This window comes from Sceloporus occidentalis, unplaced genomic scaffold (assembly GCF_023333645.1).
Source record: "Sceloporus occidentalis isolate IW3139 unplaced genomic scaffold, rSceOcc1.0.p SCAF_1, whole genome shotgun sequence".
In the NCBI taxonomy this organism is placed as follows: domain Eukaryota; kingdom Metazoa; phylum Chordata; class Lepidosauria; order Squamata; family Phrynosomatidae; genus Sceloporus; species Sceloporus occidentalis.
The window spans coordinates 308,786,536-308,804,038 of NW_028316981.1; the positions used below are offsets into that span (position 1 = coordinate 308,786,536).

Genomic DNA, 17,503 nt, shown 5'->3' on the forward strand with positions numbered 1-17,503 from the left:
AGGCGAGGCCCCAGCTCCAGCCACGCCTCCTTGTCTCCGCCAATCAGAAGCGAAGGCGCTCTGCTTGGGCCACGCCCATTCCCTCCAGCCTCCACTTCACGGAGGGGGCGTGGCTTGTGCCGCTTTGACCTCTCTCTCTCTCTCTCTCTCTGAGGGAGGCGCCATTTTGGAGGGCGGCGGTTGTTACGAACCTTTTCTTTTTCTTTCTTTTATGAAAAGCAAAGCAGCCTCAATCGCTGACGTGCAAACGACGTTCTACGTATTTTTTAGCTATAATTTAAACCAAAGGTGAACGGGAAGGTCAAACAGAAGCGCTTCCGGGTCGTCCCTGAGGTGACCCTTCCTGTTCCTGTGAAGCCAAAAGGGGCGGGGCTTCCTCTCGTTGCAAAAAGGGGCGGGGCGACGTCGGCGGCCATTTTGTCTGCGGTCTCGGTCTGTCTGCGTGAAGCGGCGGAGGAGCGAGAGAGAAGCAGCGGGACCCGGCCTTGCCTTGACCTCCGTCGCCAGCCAGGATGCTCTCCGTGCGCGTCGCCGCCGCCCTCGCCCGCTCCCTGCCCCGGCAGGCCGCCCTGGTGAGAGGGGCCGAGGGGGTGGCTTCCCAGGCGCCGCCATCTTGGGCCCCTTGGCTGCTGGGTGACATTGACAGCATGGCGGCTCCCTTCCCTCCTTCCTCCTCCACGCTTCCCTTCCCAGGCTGCCTCTCTCTCGCTCGCTCGCTCTCTCTCTCTGCACCTCCAAGCCCACGAAGACCCCCTTCCCTTTTCGTTTTCAGCTCCCTTCTCCTCCTGGACTGGAATCTGGCCCAACAAGGTCATAGCAGACTGACTGCCTTTGGAAGTGACCCCAAGGGCCCCCAGGCCAAGCCCAGGCAGGGACACGTATGATGGCGATATATAAGTATCATTTAAGATGATGGGAAACTATAATATAATCTAGTGTAATAATGATATAATTAAATTATATCGTTATTACACTAGATTATATTAAAATTATTATGTTATTATCATATATGTAATAATGATATAACTATGTTATATATATATTGTAGTTATTATAATTATATATATTATGTATAATATATATACACAGACACACACACATAACATTGTATCTTATTATATTATTATAATGTAGTAAGTAATCCTCCCCTTCCTTGGAGGTCTTTAAGCAGAAGCTGGATGGCTATCTGTCTGGGATGCTTTGATTGTGAGTTCCTGCATGGCAGAATGGGTTGGACTGGATCAGGGCCATTCTTGGGGTCTCTTCCAACTCTAGGATTCTATGATTATAATCGTAATATAATATAGTATAATTAGTAGTAGTAGTATTAGTAGTATTATATAATTATAGTATAATATATAGTATAACAATTATGATATTATTGTTATATGTAATAATTATAATAACAACATTACTATTATTATTATTATTATTAATGTTTATTTATATGGTGCCATAAATCTTCATGGTGCTTTATAGACAACATAAAACCAGCACATAATCTGCCCATGGCTTACGATCTAAAGTCAGAAGATAAAATGTTATTCATTTACGGTATTTATACCCCACTCTTCAGCCCTAAAGGCTCTCAGAGTAGTTAGACTAATTATTCCATCAAAACATAACGATGATCCTATAAAACAATGACAGGTGGCCATCCAGGCTCTGTTTAAAAGCCTCCAAAGAAGGAGGCTCCACCATCCTCTGAGGGAGTCTATTCCACTGTCAAAAGCTTTCTCCATCAGGAAGTTCTTCCTAATGTTTCAGTGGAATCTGCTTTCCTCTAGCTTGAATCCATTCCTCCATGTCCTATTCTCTGCAGTAGCAGAAAACAAGCTTGCCATCATGTTGTTGTTATGTGCCTTCAAGTCATTTCTGACTTATGGCGACCCTGAGGCAAATGTAAAACGAGGATTTCTTGACAAGATTTGTCTATAGAGAGTTTGCCCTTGCCTTTCTCTGAGGCTGAGAGTATGTGACTTGCCCAAGGTCACCAAGTTGGTTTCCATGGCTGAGCTGGGATTCGAACTTTCCTCTGCAGACACAGTTCAACACACAAACCACTATGCCACACTCACTCTCAGAACAAGGTCATGCCCAAGATGATGATTATTGTTGTTATTATTATTATTGTCTTGTTTCCCACCAAATAGGGTCTCAGAGGTTGGCATTTCTTTTGTTCCATTCCACACACCCCTTTTTTTAATCAATGAAATTTGGGTTGGCTCATGCTCCTGAACTGTTTCTTAGACTCATTCTATACTGCAGGAATAATGGAGACTGTCACCACTCTTAAGTGGTTCTAGGGAACCCCGGGATTTGCAGTTTTGTGACCTATTTGGCCTTTATTGTCAGAGATCTTTGGTGCCACAGCAAACTAGAAACCACTGGATCCATAGCATTGAGACATGGTAGTTAAAGTGGTGTCATGCTGCATTGTTTCTGCAATGCAGATCTAGCCTTTTTCACCAGGCTTCTCTGGTTGGACGTATGTTGGTAAGAAGCAGCTATTAAGCTTGGAGAAGTGGATGCTTAGTGGTGCTTCTCAGTTTATATTTTTGTACAGTAATGTGTCAGAGACCAGTACCATTTTGGCGTTCCTTGGTTTTCTTTTCTAGAAATTTGCTGTGGATCAGCAGATATCCACAGATCATTTTGCATAAAACCAATCCAAAACACACTGCAGAAATAATCCAGTTTGAAACTGCTTTAACTGCCCTGGCTCAATGCTAAGGAATGCTGGGAACTGTACTCTTGTGAGACTTGTAGCCTTCTCTCTCAGAGAGCTCTGGTGTCACAATAAACTACAATTCACAGGATTCCCTAGCACCAAGCCAGGACAGTTAAAGCGGTCTCAAACTGGATTATTTCTACAGTGTGTTTTGGACCAGTGTTTTACAGGATAGTGAGGTCACTGGTAGAATAGTCTTGTTGTCATAGTGCCACATTTTCAGATATTTGTGACCTTGAAGGCTTCTTGGAAGGTGTCCCTGAGTGCTCTTGGTGCCTCCTAAGGTATTGAAAACCTTTTCCTTTCTAGTAAAGCATTGCTAGCACTTTCAGTTTCTTTTGGGATTAAGGGAAATTGTCTTGTTCTTTGCACTATTGATCAAGTCCCGCATATAATACAGTGGGTTAGTAGTTGTATTGGTAGTGGGCCTTTGGTGAATCATGTAAACAATTACTGTTAGATACAGGTGGGAACATCAGGAGGTACGTCTCCATTCACGACTCAGGCTGTGCTGCCACAGATTTAGTGGTTCCTGTGACATTTAATTTAGATATGTCATTACTTTATAACCTTCTTGTTTTTGTTTTCACCAGTTAACCAGTGACATACTGCTTAAAACAATATACTTGGTATATGCTGTGTTGTATGATATCCTTGGGCGGGGGGGGGGGGGGAAGTATCTGATGTACAATTTATTATAGAAGCTCCAGTTATGAGAAAATATTTGAAGCCAATTTCCAATGGAAGCCTAATGCAGCGTGTGTTGTATTAGGAAGATGCACATTAACAGTTTCCAGCATCTTGTTAAAATCATCTTCATTGAAAGGACAGCTTCTTCAGTACAAATTTTTAAATACTGGTAACCTAGAAATTGTTCAGATAGTGTTCTCCAGAAAGAGGGTATTACAAAATGTTATTAAAAGTGGGATGTTGATTTTTTGTGTCTTTTACCCACTGAATCCTCCATTTTAGAACCATGGTGCCAAGACTGTTCTTTAAAGTCACTTCTAAACAATACTGAATTGAAAGGTGCAGGTCTATATGTACTTGAGAATAATCCTATGGGACACCATGGGATTTGTATCCAAACCATGCACAGAATTGGGCCATAAAATGGGTTTGCTTTTTCTAGACAACGTATAAAGGAATTCATAGGCTGGCATACATTCCTCTTACACCTATGTATGCCCCTTTTTGGCTGTTAGGCAGGTTGGTAATCTCTTCCTCCCTTGCAAAGACTAAAGCCCCTCTGACTCACTGTTTAGTCACTGCGGACCCCCACAGCCATTCAGTGGCTTTTCAAGAGTGGGGGAAGGATTGGAGAAGCGCCTGGCAATGTCCCCTTGATATATACTGATGGCATCCTCAGCTGAGACTTCAAAGAGGGGGAGAACCCCAGCTGATCCTAGTGAATATCATTGGTCTGCATCTGGCTACAGGGACATAGCCAGATGTTTCTTCAGTCCCTTGTTTTCCACCACCACTGGAGGGCTAGGAGAACGGGGCCTGCAGTGGCTAAATGGTGAGTCAGGTGTGAGAGAAGAGATAATGATAATAAAATATTTATTTCTTACCCACCTCTCCCCATGAATCGAGGTGGGGGGGGCGCAACAACAATCACAAAACAAACAACAGTTAAAACAGACATCAGTTTAAAAGGCCAAATCTGCATATATTAAAACAATCCACATCCAAAACTCATCATTTAAAATTCACAATTTAAAAATCATTTGGATAGGCCTGCCAGAAGAGACTAGTCTTCAATGCTCTTTTAAATTCGGACAGTATATGCAGCTGTTGAATCTCTTCTGGCAGATCATTCCATAGTCTAGGGGCGGCTGAAGAAAAGTCCCCTGTACCTGCAGAACTATACTCTGCTGTGCAGATCTTGGCCCTTGTCTTGTATCTTGTGGTTTTTCCTGTATGGTGGAACAAATTAATTGAAATACAAAATGCTGTTCAAGGGTATTAAGTAGTCTTATGGGGAATAGTACCTGTTGAATGCTAGCTCTGTAATTCTGCTTGTAAACTGTGTTCTTGTGAAATAAGGGACAGCCATTGACCATGCAGTGCTAAAAACAAACTCCATTAATGTAAAGCCATGCCAGAGAAATGTGCTTTCACAAATGTGAGAGGGACATGCTGTTGAATATTAATTTCAAATGCTTTTCTTCATGGTAGGTGTCCCGGAATGCTTTGGGTGCTACATTTGTTGCAACAAGGAACCTCCATGCCTCCAAAACAAGTCTACAGAAAACTGGTATGTCAAAACAAATCTCTAACCCCATCTTTGGAAACATAATAGTGATATTTCTTAATTTCAGTGAAGTGTTGCTTGTTCAAGTTATGCTTTGGACCTCTGCCTGAAGACCTGTTTGAGCTTTTGCCGTTGAAATCTTTATGTCCAGATGATAGCATTTCTCCTCCTACTTTGATTCCAGTTCCCAACAGCTGTGACACATGAGGTAGTTTTGACCTATTCAAGTCAAATCCAATAATATTTTTCTGGAACATAGATGCTGCTTATTTGCTTATCATTCTTTTTGCATTTGATTTTAGTAAAAGTTAACTATATTTGGGAAATCCAAAATTCAAGGTTTTCAAGCTCTGGATCAGTTCTTTTAAAACTGACTGCACTAATAGAGAAGGCATGGGGAGTGTGTGCCTTGTTGAAATTAAAAGCGCTGCATTTCTTACTGCAAGAGCAGCGTATCATTTGACCACAGCAGAGTATTCATGTAGTTGCAAGAGGGCTCAGTGAAGCCTCTGATTCCTGAGAGTTGCCCATCCACATATGATTTGATTATGCCTTTCTGCTTGTGTAATGCTAGCTCTGTTAATTTTTTAAATACTGCCCTCGTGACAGTGACAGTTGCCTAGACCAGTGTTTCTTAAGTTATTTGGTAGACCACCAGATCTTTCTCCTCAGTGTATCAGGGACCAGCACCATATTGTTGCCCATTCACTTCATCTGTTTCTTTCCTGGAAACTTCATGTGGACCAACAGCCTTTGGCTCATACACCAGCACCAGTTCATAGACTACCACTCTGAATAGTACTCAGATGTGGGCTGGCAAATTGTCCAGTGCTGTATTTTTCTATGGAAAATGTTTCACATGCTACCTACACACTTATCTACAGATTTCTATGCTGTTGTACTCCTGTACTGCAATCAATTATTTAGTAAAATAGAACATTCAACAAATTTTACTGAATCAGATTTTTCTCAGCTTGAAATGCAGCTGATAAGCAGTACAGAGAGTGAGTGAATGAAACTGAAGGTAGTACACCTTTCAGAAGAAAATTAAAGCATTGATTTAAGAGATCTGGCACAGGTTCTTTAGCTATGTGACCATACAAAATAGTGTTCTTGCAGATGTTGTATTTTCTTTTCATAAATATAGATTAAGCTCCCCTCCCCCCCCCCCGGCCCATTCCTGTTAATAGCAACAAAACAGCAATTTGCATCAAGATTTGGTTGGGGCTTAGTGGGGAGAAGGCTTTCTGTTCCTTTTATCCAGAGATTCCCATTCAGATTTTTTTGCAGCAAGGAAAGACTATCTGGAAAAGGAAACAGAGAACATTTTCTTCATCCTCTCTCAGAGATACTCATATAGATGTCTCTTTCCATATTCAAATCATACAGTTGGAAGTCATATAGTCCCATGCCCAGCCTTGTTGTGGGAAGAAAAGTCTCACCATTCTTTGAGTGAGATCAGAGGATTCCTGGATGCATGTACATGCATATATACATAGGAGGGCAATTGCCTTGCCTCTGAAAAGGTGCAGCCCTGCACCAGTATACATACAAAATAAAATTGTCTCAATTTTAATTCTACCAGGCACTGCTGAAGTATCTTCTATTCTTGAGGAACGCATTCTTGGTGCTGACACTTCAGCTGAGCTAGAAGAAACAGGCCGTGTGCTTTCAATTGGGGATGGTATTGCCCGTGTATATGGCCTGAGAAATGTTCAGGCAGAAGAAATGGTTGAGTTCTCTTCTGGGTTGAAGGTAATTTTTCTTCACTTGTTGCATCAATGTTTGTATGAACTGCTGATGGATTTTTTATTGGAAAACCTCTCACTGTCCATTAGATGAGATAGTGGGAGAGTGTTGCTTTTGATGGGTGAGTAATAACTGCATTAGAAGTACTGTTTAAATCAGCTTATTCAGAGGGAGGTCTACTCATGGGAGGCCTAAATTCTACATTTTTACATTAGTCTTGTTGAATAAGCTGTAATATATTTAGTTTAGTTCTTTCAATGCTAATTGGCTATATTTGTTTTGAGAGAGTCATTATTCAAGATGCAGAGAATGTGCATGGGACCAAGAGTTGCACAGAATAATTCTCATTTGTTATTTCTGTCTGCAGTTGTCTAGTTTCTCTGATGTGCTATCTTTTAAATCCCTACTTAAATGAGCTTGGTCTCTTTTTAGGGTATGTCCCTGAACTTGGAGCCTGACAACGTTGGTGTTGTCGTATTTGGCAATGACAGATTGATTAAGGAAGGTGACATCGTGAAGAGAACAGGTGCTATTGTGGATGTTCCAGTTGGTGAAGAGCTGTTGGGGCGTGTTGTAGATGCGCTGGGCAATGCCATTGATGGAAAGGTAATGTGGAGATCATAGTCACTATTAATGTGCTGTTGTGTACAGCTGTTAATGGTAAGAAAATATTAAAAAGGTGACAATGTTTTCTTCCTTTAAAGGGTCCCATTACTTCCAAGTTGCGCAGAAGGGTTGGTCTGAAAGCTCCAGGGATCATTCCTAGAATCTCTGTGCGGGAACCCATGCAGACTGGCATCAAGGCTGTAGACAGCTTGGTACCAATTGGCCGTGGTCAGCGTGAATTGATCATTGGTGACAGGCAGACAGGGTAAGGAACTGTTGTCACCTATTCATACAACTTGCTTCTAACTGCTATAGATTTCCCCCTAGGAAAGCTGTATGTGCAAGAGTGTCCTGAAGGGACTTCACTTGATTTATGTTTCATATGAACTTTTCCAAAAATTGACAAAACCTGAGGTTTTCAAAAATGGAATGTGGAGAAAAGGCAAAACTAATAGTCTTTCATCATGTACAAAGCTTTTTAGCACTTTGCTTTCAAAAGCCTGGCTTAGACTGTGTATTCAGCAGTGTTTGTGGTACTAAATTAGGTCTGCCACCTCTTTTTTCCCTTCTGACAAGCCCTTCTTTTTTATGAGATAGGTAGGTTCATTGTGCTCCTCCATTCTGCAAATAGGTGTAGCTGTTGAATTTATCATGTCCAAGTGGTTGAGAGTTTAATTTGGTTTTTGATAAGAACTCACCAAACTGAAAATTTCTTAACTGGTGTAAAGGTTTTTTGAAAATACATATTTAATGTGAGAATGCAGAACTGACAGATTTGACCTCCCTAATCATGAGAATTATGAGGAAATTGTTAGATTTAAACTTTCCCTTTGTAGAGGTTAAAAAGAGGGATGCAATTAAAGCATCAAACAAGAGGAACTATTATAATAAAATTTTACAACTATGTGACTTTAAAATATCAGTAAGAAAAAGTTTAAAACCCATCTTCTATCAAGCCCTGATTTCAACAGTTGGTCAAATGCTGAAGTTTGCTTGAATAAAAATGCTTTTACTGTTGGCAAGTAAGGGCCTCCCTTAGTAGGGAGTTCCAGAGCCTGGGTGTAGCCATGTTCTAGATCAGGGGTAGGCAACCTTTTTGAGCTGGGGGCCGGGTTGCTGTCCCTCAGACAATTGGGGGGCCGAACTCAAAATGGCGCCCAGAGCGGTGCGGAAGCTGCGACGGGGTGGCAGTCGGCAGCAGGACCGGGCTGGGGCTGGTCCCAAGGCCTCGCCGGGCCGGATCCAGCCCACGGGCCGTAGGTTGCCAACCCGTTCTAGATCCTCTCACTGAGGAATTCCTCAGTGTTACCAAAACATAATTAGAAAACTGTTCTGTTAGCTGTGGACAATAAAAAGATTCTAGCTTTTAACTTTTCTTTCTTCAGCAAAACAGCAATTGCTATTGATACCATCATCAACCAAAAACGATTTAATGATGGAACTGATGAGAAGAAGAAACTTTACTGTATTTATGTTGCAATTGGCCAGAAGAGATCCACTGTTGCTCAGCTGGTTAAGAGACTTACTGATGCAGGTACTGACATATAGTTCACACAGATCGTTCTACACATAGGCAGTCTGTGGAAATGCATAGCAATAAAGCAGGTCTAATCATTTTTAATAAAGGTGTCTTGAAAAGACTCTAAATTGAAGTTATCTCTAACTGCAGTAGTTACTCCTCTGTTTGTTTCTGCGTAAAGCTGCTAAATTCACTTTTGATAAGAGAGGATATTCTGAGGCCTTATTGATTCAGCTGGAGGGGGGCAAGGGATGGTATTCCAGTCAACTGAACCAGCACATAAATAAAAATGTTTCACATCTGCTTGAATATGAAGTGAACTATTTTTCCTCTAGGCAAGTAAGGGAAACAAAGATTGATTAACTAGTGTTGGTCCCTCTCAAATATTTCTGAGAATTTCATCGTAGAAAGAATTCCCTTATTGTAATGCCCAAGAATCTCAGACTAGAATTCTTGTTCCATTTTAGTTTTGTCCTGCTCAGGTAAAATCTTACAGACGCTTAAGAGGAAAGAAATAGAAGGGTTTGGGGAAAACCTTAACAATGGCACTGCTAAGTTGCTTCCATTTTCATGTATAAGAAAACCAAACAAAATCTATTACCAACACTATTTTTTCCAGATGCTATGAAATACACCATTGTGGTCTCTGCCACAGCCTCAGATGCTGCACCTCTTCAGTATTTGGCTCCTTATTCTGGCTGTTCTATGGGCGAGTACTTCAGAGACAATGGCAAACATGCTTTGATTATCTATGATGACTTATCCAAGCAGGTTTGAACAATCTGTTGGCATTTCAGCGGGAGGGGGCAAGCACATTTTACAATTTTTTATCTTGCAGCTCATGTGGCAAATATATTAGCCTTGTTCTTGTTTCAACAGGCTGTTGCCTACCGCCAGATGTCTCTGCTGCTGCGTCGTCCTCCTGGCCGAGAAGCTTATCCAGGGGACGTTTTCTATCTACACTCCCGTCTTCTAGAAAGAGCAGCCAAAATGAATGATGCCTTTGGAGGTGGCTCCCTCACAGCCCTTCCTGTCATTGAGACTCAAGCTGGAGATGTATCAGCTTACATTCCAACTAATGTCATATCTATCACCGATGGGCAGGTAGGATCCCAAAGCATTTCAATCAGTATCCATGTAAGAATTGGTTTAGGATGAGCTAAAAATATTAGATTCAGTGGAAACTCCTTCTGGTAACACAATCTGTTTCCTGCAGATCTTCTTAGAAACTGAACTGTTTTACAAAGGTATCCGCCCAGCCATCAACGTTGGTCTGTCTGTATCTCGTGTTGGTTCAGCTGCCCAAACAAGGGCCATGAAGCAGGTAAGGAAAAAAAGTTAGGTATATGGACAGTTTTGCTCAACTAAACTGTTCACATAATTTGTTGTGAAGTAAGATCACACCATCAGCCTAGTTTTCTTCTATCTTTTCACTGCCTCAAACAGTATTGCCAAATGAAAAAGGTGAAATAATTTTATTATAACATTATTATATAGGACAGTCAAGCCTTTGTATCCATGGTGGATCCATTCTGAATTCCGCCCTCTCCCGGGATACAAAAAAACATGAAAAAAGTGATTGATTTTAATCTTCTGAAAGTGACATACCCTGAACCTGGCAGTAAATGTGTTTTTTCATGCTCTATAGGTGGCTGGTACCATGAAGCTGGAATTGGCTCAGTACCGTGAAGTTGCTGCTTTTGCACAGTTCGGATCAGATCTAGATGCCGCTACTCAACAGTTGCTCAATCGGGGTGTACGTTTGACTGAGCTACTTAAACAAGGACAGTATGGTAAGAAACTTTTTATAGAACTGACTACTAGCCATTCACAATGCTGTTCTTTATTTTTCCAGTCTTGGATGGTAAGAAGGTAACCGTGTGCCTTCTGTGCAATCCAGTCAGCTAGCAATGTCCACAGAAATTTTTGATCTGCATATAATAACATGCCTTGTTGGTATCCTGCATACACAGTGTGGTGTAGTGGTTTGGCCTAGGATACTGGGAGGCCAGAGGTTGAATCCCTAGGAGCCTTGGTGATGCAGTGGTTGAATGCCAGTACTGTAGCCACTCACTCAAAAACCACAAGGTTTGTATGTTCAATCCCAGCCAAGGTTGACTCAGCCTTGTATCCTTCCAAGGTCTCTAAAATGACAACTCAGCTTGTAAACCATTTACAGACTACTTACAGTTGTAAACCACGTACAGACTACTTTGTTCAGTGTGAAGACGTATATAAATGAAGCTGCTATTGCTCTTACTCACCTATGGAAGGCCACATAGTGCCTTTGGGAACATCACACTGAAGGCAATGGCAATCCCCCTCTGAAGAAATCTTGCCAAGAAAGGGTTGCCATGGAAGGCACTCAAAAATAACATTGCTCAGTTTTTCTGAGCCTCTCTGGGAATCCTGTCCATCTTGCATGTTTCCTTTTAATTTCTGGAGGTCTCCAAGCAGAGAAATATGTTTCTTGAATGGGATAGCTTAATCCTCTGAGTTTAAGGTGAAGGAGGTGTGTTCTTTTCAGTCAGGTTCTGTTTCCTGTGCCTCAACCATGATGAAAAACCAGAAAACCAATAGTAAAATGGTCTGATATAGAAATACTTTTTTCTGTTTAGTTCCTATGGCAATTGAGGAACAAGTTGCTGTAATCTATGCTGGAGTAAGGGGCCACCTGGACAAATTGGAGCCCAGCAAGATCACCAAGTTTGAGAGTGCTTTCCTTGCTCATGTTCTGAGCCAACACCAGGCCCTCCTCTCCACAATCAGGTAAATATATATTGCTTCACAGAAGGCTAAGAAACAAATAAGACTTCCAGATTGACGGTGAATCAGTCATTCACAAGCCTTGAAGACCTTGGGCCTGGTCAGTGACTGAAAATTCTCATATAGTGTTTTTTAAAAATTGGTGACAGATCAGTAAATTCCCTTTTAAAAAAACACTAGGCATGGTGAAGAGCTATTACAAATATTACCTTTAAAAAAAACCCATCAGTGATACCTTTATTGGCCAACTGAAATGCATAGTATGCTTGTTGCAAGCTTTCGATGCCCCATGGGCTTCTTCATCAGACAAGATGTTATAAATCCAACAGGAGAAAAAAAACAGTTAGATACCTGCATGTTGTTTCAGTCCTTAGTAAAGATGGTATGCTGGCGAAGGATATCTTCTGCGGGCATGTTTGTTTAGCATGTATCATCAGAAGCCTGAAATTCATTTTATTAAATTGCTCTAGTGTGAATTAACTTTTCAAATGGTGGAACAACTAGTGTGAGAAGAAGTGAATGAGGACTTGAATTTTGCTTTGTTTTTGCCTTGACAGGACTGAGGGGAAGATCTCTGAGCAAACAGACGCCAAGCTGAAGGAAATAGTCACGAATTTCCTGTCTACATTTGAAGCATAAACTATTAACAGTTCAGCATAGTTCCAGGCTATTTTTGTCACTGGCTGCTGGTAGTACTCTGGCTCCATTTTTTCCAGAGACATACAACGTATGTGTGAGTGGAAAGTACAGTGCAGTCTTCACTGAGAATTAAAGGTTCTATGTAAAGCAGTCTTGTGGACATAATCCATGCTGTGAGAGAGACCTCTGGACAGCCAGCATCAGTGTGTACATAAGTACATGGTGAATAAAATAAAAATCTTACAAACAATATGAATTCTGTACAGATTTTTTTTCTGGAGTGCTTCTTAACTCAGTGCAGATTAATTTGTTTTGCTTTGTGTGGTGCATTATCAGATTAAGAACAAATTTTCCTCTGAAGCACATTAATCCTAAATATGCAGGAGTATCTTTCACATTGCCCTAAATCTAGTGGTTGGCCCCAGCTATGGATAATTTGTTGAATCACTGGGCACGTGGTAAGTCAGCTCTTTGCTTACTGATTCAATAAGCCTGCTCAAGAGTACTAACAATTAAATTTAAGCCAACATCTCTTGAAAGGCAATGAGGCTTGATAAAGCATTTGCTACTTATACATAATTGGGTATTCCCAGATGAAACTGTACTAGGAGAAGGCACTGTGTCACTATTTTTTGGAAGAAAAAAAGTGTTGGAAAACACAGGAGGTATACAAGTGAAATACTGTTGTCTGAACCACTCACGTTTATCTCTTTGAGCCTCTAAGCTACGGTGCTGGGAAATTGTCAAAGCTGTGGTCAGCAGACTTCATTGCTGAAGCCATTCACTCAAGAGGAGGTCGTAGTCTACTGAATTGAGGGGGAGCACACAGTTTTAAACATGGCCTTGGTCAAATTGGGTGAGTATCCCATTCCAAGAGTTTTATTGACCAATGGCAACCAGAACAGTCATTCCAGAATTGCTTGTCCTCTTCCCTACATTATTCCATTTCCCTGTAGAACAAGTGGCTCATGCTACAAGGGGGCCAATATTTACCCCTATTGCAGCCATCCTGGACTGTTTTGTTGGGGTTTTGCCACACTGCTATAAAAATAGCTTCATCCCAAGTAGAAATGTCAGGTCACATAAAGAAAAATGAAACACAGTAGCTACAACGTAGGGTAGACATGTTTTTAACATCCTTTCTTCATATGTGTTTGTTTAGACTTGGTGCCCCCTCTGCTTTCTCAAACAAGGCATTTCTAGTACGGTTCTTGAGCTTTTCCTCTCAGTGCTTCTGGCAAGCTTAAGTCCCTAGAACTGCAACTTGGAATAAGAAACCTGTTTTGTGGTCATTTGAGGAACATATAATTGCTCTGGTTTTTTTATGTTTTGATCAGCCAACAAACAGAATTTGCAAAAGAAACAGCTTCTAAAGACTCTCCTAAAGCTGCTAGACTCTTCATTACATGTGAAATTCAGTGGTGTGAACAGTGGGCCCTTGTTATCTGCTCGGGTTTAGATCCAGGAACCCCTGTGAAGAACAAAATCCATGGATGCTCAAGTCCCATTAAATACAATGGCATAACAAAATGATGTCCCTTATATAAAATGGCAAAATCAAAGTTTGATACTAGGGATTTATACTTTTTTGAATATTTTCAAACCATGGATGGTTGAATCCATGGATAAGAAATCTGGATAAGGAGGGCTGACTGTATATCTGTGCATATATGTGGGAGAAAGAAGGAAATGCACTATGAACAATGATAAGGATGGGACAGAAGAGGGCAGTGTCTATCCAGGAAACAAACTCAAATCTTTGCAATTGATACAAAAGGACAGAGTTCTGTGTGTTTCTCTTCTGTTTCCATCTTTGGGTCCAGGGGCTGTCTGCCTTCTCATGTTCTTCTGAACATCCCCTATTGTCTTGCTCTGGAGAGCCAGTTTGGAGCAGTGGTTTGAGTGTTGGACTAGGATTCTGGGAGACCAGGGTTCAAATCCATACTCAACCACTAGGTGACTTTGGGCATCTCACACACTCTCAGCCTCAGAGGAAAGCAATGGAAAACTCAGAACAAATCTGGCCAAGAAAACCCCATAACAGATCTCCTAAAAAGGTTATATCCCTCTATACCCCTGAGGATATACTCCCCTGAGAATATACTCCCTAGGATACCAAGGTCAGAAGCAACACCATTCTTGGACCTTCACCATGGAAAGGGACCTGGTAGCATCTTTGAGACTAACTACAAAAGAAGCTACAGCATAAAAACCCTTTGCATACTGATACTGCAAACTAACATGTCTATGTCTGAATTCTCAGTTCTTCATGTATTCCTCCTGTTCATGATTTCTGGCTCCCGCTTACCATCCAAACTTCTACAACCAGTTTTGTTCCTGAACTCCTTGGATGGCTAGACATTCACAGACTACCTCATCCCTGACATTGGACTTGTCTTGACACAAACTCTTCACCCTTCTCCATCACAGCATTTACAACCTTCTGGTAACTGACTCATCTTTCCTAGACCACCTCGTGAACTCCTGACTGAACAGCTGGACTCTGCATTGACTGGAACTGCATGTAAGTCAGAGCAGGGCACCTGGCAACTCCTTAGAAAGTGCAGCTGTGGATGCCACAGTTATGTCTCTGTAGCTGTGTTTGTGCAACCCTGATTAGTATACCCCTCTTGTGTAACCTAAAAAACCACATGCATAACAGTATTTACACCATCAAAAGTCGCCAAAAGGTTTCCATCCAAAGGCCCTCTCCAATAGTAGGGTTTCTTCCAGAGAAGAATTCAAATTAGATATTCCCCAAGGCTACCAGCCCCAAGTGGGTGGACCATGTAATTGTAGTTAACATCTTAGAAACCATGGTTAGAAAAAAAACAGGTTTTTTGTTCAAGTTTCTTTGGTTTAAACTATTTAATCTTTGTTTTCTTTGCATCACTGTATAAGACTACACCAGCATAGGACTAAATCAGAAAATTAAGCAGGAAAATATAGTTCAGATGATAAGACCACTAGCTTAAATAATAATTGGTCTTTAAAATTAGCTCTTTTACAGCAAGTTGTTTTTGTCAAACTTATGTTAAATGAAGTAGAAGCCAATAATCGGCAGTGAAAGACGTTAATACTTTTTTCTTAACTGAATCACTAACTTCAGCATAGAGTTGAAGCAGGGAAGGCAGATTTGTATCTCTGAGACTGACAGAAGGTAGATCGGTTCTCCCAGAACCCCAACCTTGTTTTTCTCTGTTTCCAAACACGCATCTACTAACAAACCAATGTGAAGTCATATTACAGAGTCCTGATCGCTGGGAAACAACCTTGAACAGGGTTGCTGAGAGAGATACAGTTGCAGCTGCTGGACTACTGGAGACTGCAGCTCCCACCTTGAAATGTATCTCTTTTGGATACATCTGAGCCACATGGACTAATGAAGGGAAAGGGAATTGAATGCTCAATTGTTGATTGTTAAAACTAACACCAAGCAGACACATGCACCCAATGAAGTCATGAGAACCTCTGTGATGAACACAGGCATTTTTAGTCATCTGTAAAGTCACCTTAGACTTAATAGTGCAAATTTACTTTTCCCATTATCTTTAAATTCTATGCAGTCTATGATGTCACTTTCCTGCTTCATTTCTTGATCCTGAGCCAAATTTTCCTACAATCTTTGATTCTGCTCTTGTTTCCTCCTTTGGATTCCAATCACCTACGATTAACAAGAAGCCCTGTTTTTCTGGGTGATCAGTTTCCTCGTAGACACTATCGTAGTTTCAGTTTCTTCTTCTGCCTCTGGAGTTGGAGAATAAAGTTGGATTATTGTTATATTGATAAGTTAACCCCAAAGTCTTATTCCTATTATTCAAAGATATAACTGTGTTAGTCTGTAGAATCAATACGTATAGGGATCTTGTAGCACCTTTGAGACTAATTGAAAGAAAGAAGTTGGCAGCATGAGATTTTGTAGACTTAAGTCCAAATGCATCTGAGGAAGTAGACTTAAATCTATGAAAGTTCATGCTGCCAACTTCTTTCTTTCAGTTAGTCTCAAAGGTGCTACAAGATCTCTCTGCTGTTATTCAGTCAGTCTTAGCATTATAACCTCTTGACTGCTTTTGCTATGGCTCACCCTAGTATTCATGCCATCCCATTTCTTACATTGTGTAATTATCTGACTCAAAATATCCCATCGCCATCCACTTTAGCTCATTCACCCCAAGTGTTGCAATGTTTCTCTGTTCCATTTCTTGTTTTACTATGTCCAACTTCCATGTGATTCATGGTTCTCACACTTCATGTTCCTATAATATGAGTTGTGCAACTTTGGACTTTCCTTCCACCTCTGAGCTGAATGTCCTTTTGGCTTGAATCCAGTTGTGTCATTAGCCATAGCCCTACCATGTATTAGCCCAACTCTATTTACAATCTTCTTCAGCATGATGCTCCAAAGGGCTATGGCAGATCTCACAGAAGAAGATGGCATTTATATATGCTACCGTACTGATGGTAGCCTGTTTAACCTAAGCCGCCTGAGGGCCCGCACTAAGACTCCAAACTATCTAGTCTGTGAGCTGCTTTTTGCTAATGATGCTGCCCTCGTTGCCCATACAGAAGCAGCTCTGCAGCGCCTAACATCTTGCTTTGCAACAGCTGCAGAGCTCTTTGGGCTGGAAGTCAGTCTGAAGAAAACGGAAGTTCTCTACCAGCCAGCACCTCAGGAAGAACACTACCATCCCCACATCACTGTAGGCACATCTGTGCTTAAGTCCGTCCAGCAGTTCACCTACCTGGGAAGCATCATCTCCTCAGACGCCAAGACTGATAAAGAGATTGATCACAGACTGGCAAAGGCATATAGTGCATTTGGAAGGCTTCACAAAAGAGTCTGGAGTAACAAACACTTGAGGTGAAGCACAAAAATCAGTGTGTATAGAGCCATTGTACTGTCTATTGTCCTTTATGGGTCTGAAACATGGGTCACCTATCGCCAACACCTACGACTCCTTGAATGCTTTCATCAGCGCTGTTTAAACACAATTCTAAATATACACTGGACTGACTATGTGACGAATGTTGCTGTCCTTGAGCAAGCAGGGATCACCAGCATTGAGGCCATGCTGTTGAGGACACAGCTGCGCTGGCCAGGACACGTTTCTAGGATGAAGGACCGTTGCCTCCCCAAAATAGTATTCTACGGTGAACTCGCCACGGGTCAGCGTAAGAGGGGTGCCCCAAAGAAGAGATACAAGGACTCCCTGAAACAACATCTCAGGCTTAGCCA

At 41.5% G+C, this 17,503-nt stretch overlaps 1 protein-coding gene across 1 annotated transcript; it reads left to right on the forward strand.

The window, feature by feature from the left end:
• The first annotated feature begins 405 nt into the window (after positions 1 to 405).
• LOC149324220 (ATP synthase F(1) complex subunit alpha, mitochondrial) lies at positions 406 to 12,517 on the forward strand. The gene is made up of 12 exons (XM_089497810.1): positions 406 to 572; positions 4,913 to 4,991; positions 6,574 to 6,743; positions 7,170 to 7,343; positions 7,442 to 7,608; positions 8,729 to 8,877; positions 9,482 to 9,633; positions 9,742 to 9,966; positions 10,079 to 10,186; positions 10,511 to 10,655; positions 11,481 to 11,631; positions 12,186 to 12,517. Exons 1-12 carry the CDS (start codon positions 513 to 515, stop codon positions 12,265 to 12,267), a joined length of 1,662 nt encoding a protein of 553 aa, XP_089353936.1. The 5' UTR covers positions 406 to 512; the 3' UTR covers positions 12,268 to 12,517.
• The last annotated feature ends 4,986 nt before the right edge of the window (positions 12,518 to 17,503 follow it).

Coding starts and splice junctions, on each gene's coding strand:
- LOC149324220 (XM_089497810.1), top strand. CDS start 513: ATGCTCTCCGTGCGCGTCGCCGCCGCCCTCGCCCGCTCCCTGCCCCGG. Junction 8,878..9,481: donor TAAGAGACTTACTGATGCAG/GTACTGACATAT, acceptor TATTTTTTCCAG/ATGCTATGAAATACACCATT. Junction 9,967..10,078: donor TATCTATCACCGATGGGCAG/GTAGGATCCCAA, acceptor TGTTTCCTGCAG/ATCTTCTTAGAAACTGAACT.